The sequence below is a fragment of the Pristiophorus japonicus genome, chromosome 4 (genome assembly GCF_044704955.1).
Source record: "Pristiophorus japonicus isolate sPriJap1 chromosome 4, sPriJap1.hap1, whole genome shotgun sequence".
Classification (NCBI taxonomy): Eukaryota; Metazoa; Chordata; class Chondrichthyes; family Pristiophoridae; genus Pristiophorus; species Pristiophorus japonicus.
Window position 1 is genome coordinate 210,575,578 of NC_091980.1, and position 6,000 is coordinate 210,581,577.

Below are 6,000 nucleotides of genomic sequence, written 5' to 3' on the forward strand. Positions count from 1 at the left end.
ACACAATACTCCAGGTGTGGCCTCACCAATGCCCTGTACAACTGTAGCAACACCTCCCTGCCCCTGTACTCAAATCCCCTTGCTATGAAGGCCAACATGCCATTTGCTTTCTTAACCGCCTGCTGCACCTGCATGCCAACCTTCAATGACTGATGTACCATGACACTCAGGTCTCTTTGCACCTCCCCTTTTCCTAATCTGTCACCATTCAGATAATAGTCTGTCTCTCTGTTTTTACCACCAAAGTGGATAACCTCACATTTATCCACATTATACTTCATCTGCCATGCATTTGCCCACTCACCTAACCTATCCAAGTCGCTCTGCAGCCTCACAGCATCCTCCTCGCAGCTCACACTGCCACCCAACTTAGTGTCATCCGCAAATTTGGAGATACTACATTTAATCCCCTCATCTAAATCATTAATGTACAGTGTAAACAGCTGGGGCCCCAGCACAGAACCTTGCGGTACCCCACTAGTCACTGCCTGCCATTCTGAAAAGTACCCATTTACTCCTACTCTTTGCTTCCTGTATGACAACCAGTTCTCAATCCATGCCAGTACACTACCCCCAATCCCATGTGCTCTAACTTTGCACATCAATCTCTTGTGTGGGACCTTGTCGAACGCCTTCTGAAAGTCCAAATATACCACATCAACTGGTTCTCCCTTATCCACTCTACTGGAAACATCCTCAAAAAATTCCAGAAGATTTGTCAAGCATGATTTCCCTTTCACAAATCCATGCTGACTTGGACCTATCATGTCACCTCTTTCCAAATGCACTGCTATGACATCCTTAATAATTGATTCCATCATTTTACCCACTACCGATGTCAGGCTGACCGGTCTATAATTCCCTGTTTTCTCTCTCCCTCCTTTTTTAAAAAGTGGGGTTACATTGGCTACCCTCCACTCCATAGGAACTGATCCAGAGTCAATGGAATGTTGAATATATGAGCTGTTGATTTCAAAAACTGTTGTCTTTATTTATGTGCTTATCAAATTAGGGATGTTGGTGCTGTGGAATGGAACTATGTCCCATTTTAGACACCCTGCACAAGCATGCAACACATTCTGAACAAGTTTAACATGGTTAAATGTATAATAAAATGCCCTTTTCTCTGCCACAGCCAAGTGCCTCAGTATCAGACCAGCACCAATTACTGCACCAGTGTGACATTTTCACTTTCCCACACCAGCTTTCGAATGCACTTCTGAATAAGATGGCCAAACCGTTCCACATTAGAGATAATTTTGAGCTGTGTATTCATGCCCAGAATAGCAGCTTGCATTTATATAGTGCATTTAGCTTTATTTAAAATAGTGTTCCAAGGTGCTTCAGAGTGGAAATAGATACAGGAATGGAAGCCAAGCTGTGCGGGAGAGATTAGGAAGTCTGACCAAAAGCCTCATTGAAAAGCTGCGCTTTGAGTACATTTTGAGAGAGAGAGAGAAATGAGATGGCGAAGCATTTGGAGGAGTTCCAGAGTATAGAGCCAAGAGAACTTGAAGCGCTCAATACATGGTGGGGAATGGAAGTCAGTCAGGATGAAAGGGGAGGAAGGGATGCAAGGCTGGAGGGGCTTGCTAAGAGAGGGCAAAGTAAGGCAATGGAAGGATTTGAGGTTGAGAATTTTAAATTTTTGTTTAGTGACGAGGAACAAAGTATGTTCATGAGTAAGGTAATTGAGCGGGACTTCAGCATGGGATCAGATATCGGCTGCTGAATTTTAGACAGTTTTTGGCTTGGGAGGACGGCAAGGAGGGCTTGGAATAATGAAGTCTCGTAGAGGGTTTCTGGGAGACTTTGCAGAGTTGGAAGCAAGTGATCTTGGGCATGATGTTGAAGCACTGTTCTTGGTTGAACAGAATGCCAGAGTTTCGTAGTTTGGTTCACCCACGGGACTGGCTGGCTAGGGGAATGGAGTCGCTGAAAAAGGGGGGCACTAACTTTGGTTTTGGTCTTTAGTTGAATGAAGTTGTGACAAATTTAACTTAGTCTGATGGCAGTGGCTGTGGGATCAGGTAGGATGGAGAGATCAAAGTTGGGTACCATTAATGAATATGTGGAAGCTGACACTCTGCCTGTGGATAATGTCACCAAGAAGCAGCATGTAGTTGAGGAAGAGGTGGGCGTTAAGGTTTGATCCCTGAGGAGAACTCTGGAGGTCATGATGAGGTGTGGCATTAAGATTGCTGGAGATGCTTTAGCTACATTTGGATAGTTAGGAGTAAAACCTTTCACGGGCATTCTCATGACCTCTCAAAGAGGAGGAAAGTTGATGGAGGATGATGATGATATGGTTGGCTCTTTAATACTGAGAGAGGTTGGCGGGGGGAGTAGGGTTTGAGGAGCTCCAGGATGGATAATGTACCATGGTCACCATCACAGAGAATTTAATTTGTGATTTTGACTAGGACTCAGTGCTGTGACCAGGGCAGAAGCTCTACTACAGGAATTTCAATAGGGAATTTTGACAGAAATGGGCATAAAGCTGGGAGGCAACAATGCTTTTGAAGACCTTTTGCACAGAAGAGGAAAGCCAAATGAAGAATGTGGATGTATCAAGAGCTTTTTGAGGAGGGCATTGGGGTGATGGTGGTTTTGAAAGAGAGAGGGCAACATCTGAAGAAAGAAGCATTAACAAGGTCTGTTAGAATGGGGGCTAGAGGGGGTTAGGTGGGTAGGGAGCCAAAAAGGTAAATTGTGGGTCTTTGGAAAGATGAATGGAATGAAGTGAGGAGAAGTTGCAGAGTATCTGAGGATCGAGGCTGGAGTGGGGGAGGTCAGCAGAGGAATTGGCGGCAGCAGCTGCATAGATCGTGTCAGTCTTGGAGACCAAAAAATCCATGCGCTTTTTGCACTTGAAGTTGGAGGTATGGGTGGAGTTGGCAGGCAGAGGAATGAGACTACGCAAACTGAGCATGGGTTGGGATTGCAACCCCCCAAAATTATTTAACACAAGCCCCCAGCCTCCAACAGAGGAAAGTTTCATCAGTCTGGGCTGAATTTGAACACTCAACAATTATTTTTATTATGTAGGATAGAGACCGGTTGCACCAGATATGAAATAATCTGCCTTTAGAGCCAGGCTATGGGAAATTTGTTTTTTTTGAATATCTGGTTACAGTATCTCATGGATTTTAATTCTCTTTACAGCATTTGCTGTTGGTGGTAATATTCAGTTGCTCATAATGAGGAAACTGCTCTCCAGAGAAGGATACTAAGCTGGAAAGTAGTGATAATGTTTTAATTAATTCCGAGTGGAATTGAAAACTGCAATAGATCCATATAAAAGCAAAAAACGCCTGCATTAACTATAAATAGAAATTTTCTGTAATCTGAGTTGTCAATGATGCACCAACAGTGAACATGCTGATGTATAAACGATTTCTCCACAATCAGAATAATCATTAATCGAAGTGTAAGCTTGGCTGCAAGTCAGTTTAGTATCTCTTTCTCGCATCAAAATTCCTTTGATAAATGTGTAGAGTTTGGCATCTGTGCTCCAAATAGTTATCTTTTTTTGTGCTTTAATTGCATTTTTCTGAATATACTTCTACATCTTCTATATTTAGCAGCTCTTTCTTTTGACAGGTTCTCGGTATTGTTCAAAACATGAGTGTCTTCCAATGTCCCAAGTGCAAACATGAGACTCACATCTTTGGGGCTGATGGAGCAAAAATGCTGGCAACAAAACTTGGGCTAGATGTCCTAGGTACAGATTGAGATCTTTAATATTAAGTTGTCTGAAGTATGATGTGTAGTCAAAAATAATTGACTTTGTATTTGATTGTTACAGCCTTACATTGTAACTTTATTTTTGTCTGCAGATTTATCTTTGTAGTCATGTTATAACACATAACTGGAAGAACAGTTCTGTTTTATCTTTTATAGGTGATATCCCATTACATATAAATATAAGGGAAATGTCAGATAAAGGTCAACCAATTGTTGTATCTCATCCAGACAGTCCAGAGGTATGTTGCGTTTTGGTTTTGCTTTTTGACAAATGGTGGAACAGTTTTATTTATCATACGTGGCCCGAAGTGCTGACGGTGAACTGGCAGTGTTCGTCGTCATTTCGCCTTTGAAACTGACCACAACTTCAGGCTCTAGCGCATGCACAGCCGAACGCGGAAATTCTGAAGTTGCGATCTGTCATTTGCTGCTCTGACATTGACTGCTTGGACAGCTAGTTGATGTCATAGCAGCTCGCGTTAGGGATTCCTCATTAACTTAAGTTGACTTCAATTACACGTTGGAAAGCCAAACTTTTCGTCTCCGAGATTGCGGGATCTTTGTGGGAATCTTACTTCGGGGCAAACGGTGAACATCTTTGCTTGGCTGCTGACTGCAAATTACGGGCCATTATCTTTTGGTGCTCGAATTACGTTTTTTCTTAAAATGTTGCTCATTTTAAAAACCTGTTTTGTTGCCATTTGGTGATGGAACCAAATTAGATTTAGAAAATGTGCGTATTTTTGGTGAGGCAGGATTGTGCTACTCCACTGGTTAAAATGGTCCCCTGCTACTCATTGTCCAAGCCTTTTCATGAATATAGTCAGGTCAGTAAGTTCCAAAAGCAATTGATGTCTTTGAAACAGTATTTCACCAAGGAGTCAATACCAATGGATGAAAATTAGTTCCAAAAATTGCTAAATATTATAGTGCACTGCCAAAGGTTAGAGAAAGTTGAATGCAGTATTCATTCAGTGACCAAATAATGCAAATTAAGTGGTCATGAGTGTGTAATGACAACACTGTCAATTGGATAAGGATTTTATCCAGCAGCTGCCTGGCAAATTTTTGTTTCTAACAAAGATATAAATTGAAATGGAAAGACTTGTTTTAAAAAAAAAAAATGATCTGATGGTTCTAGCTTTAGAAGAAGTGCTTTGAAGGCTGTGATGTACAAGCTTTTGTGATTTGTTTACATCTCAGCAGATTTGGTCTTGCATCTTGATCTCCGAGCTGTATCCTTTTCAGTGTTCTATCTTGACAGAATAATGCAGTTTATTAAGTAACTTAAAGTATGTAATTTTCACCTAATCACAAACACTTGGATTGTTGCTATCTCAAGTGCTGTGTGTGGTATTTAAGTTTGATAGGGCCAAGTTTCGAGCCGGATGCCCGTTTTTCGCGCCACAAAATGCACCTTAAAAAAAACTTCCAGATTCTCCACCTCCCTGCCGGTCCTCTGGCCCTCAGCGCAGCGCAGCACAAGCTGTAGGGGACGGAGCCAGGTCCCTGCGCTGAAAACAGTGCCGGGACCTCTGCACATGCGCGCTACAGTGGGCGCGCATGTGCAGTAGCTCCAGGCGCCCAAAACTGTGTGGGAGGGGCCGAAGCACGCAGCCCCTAGCCCTGGCCCAATGGCCTCACTGGGGCTGCGTGAATAAGGCTGCCTCCCACGGCCAGCTCCTGCTTCCTCCCGACCCGACTCGACTCCCGCTTCCCGCCTCCGGACCGGACCTGACACCGACCCGACTCCCACTTCCCCCCCCCCCCCCCCCCCCCGGACCCGACACCGATCCCGACCCAACGTCACCTACCTGTAAATCTGGTGCTGGGGACAGGCCCTGCCCGAAGTCCCCGGACCGTTCAGCCTCCCTCCTCCCCCTCCCATCTCCTTCCCCCCCCCCATCTCCTTCCCCCCCCGCATCTCCTTTCCCCCCCCCCATCTCCTTCCCCCCCCCCCCCATCTCCTTCCCCCCCCCATCTCCTTCCCCTCCCCCCCCATCTCCTTCCCCCCCCCCACCATCTCCTTCCCCCCCCCATCTCCTTCCCCCCCCCCATCTCCTTCCCCCCCCCAATCTCCTTTCCCCCCCCCCATCTCCTTTCCCCCCCCCCATCTCCTTTTCCCCCCCCATCTCCTTTCCCCCCCCCATCTCCTTTCCCCCCCCCATCTCCTTTCCCCCCCCCTCATCTCCTTTCCCCCCCCCTCATCTCCTTTCCCCCCCCTCATCTCCTTCCCCCCCCCCCATCTCCTTT

General features: G+C 45.3%; 1 protein-coding gene across 4 annotated transcripts in view; it reads left to right on the top strand.

Moving 5' to 3' along the window:
* Positions 1-6,000, top strand: part of nubpl (nucleotide binding protein-like) — a 54,617-nt gene that overhangs the window by 42,582 nt on the left and 6,035 nt on the right. The window contains exons 9-11 of one of the 4 annotated variants that reach the window (XR_011593072.1): positions 3,604-3,724; positions 3,904-3,986; positions 4,951-4,982. Coding sequence is in view for 3 of the 4 variants with exons in the window: in XM_070879050.1 (XP_070735151.1) it covers positions 3,604-3,724; positions 3,904-3,986; positions 4,951-5,016 (270 nt within the window). In the remaining variant the exon portion in view is untranslated. Of the gene's footprint in view, positions 1-3,603; positions 3,725-3,903; positions 3,987-4,950; positions 5,173-6,000 lie in introns of those variants that run through there. The other 3 variants (XM_070879050.1, XM_070879051.1, XM_070879052.1) reach the window with 3 other exon arrangements.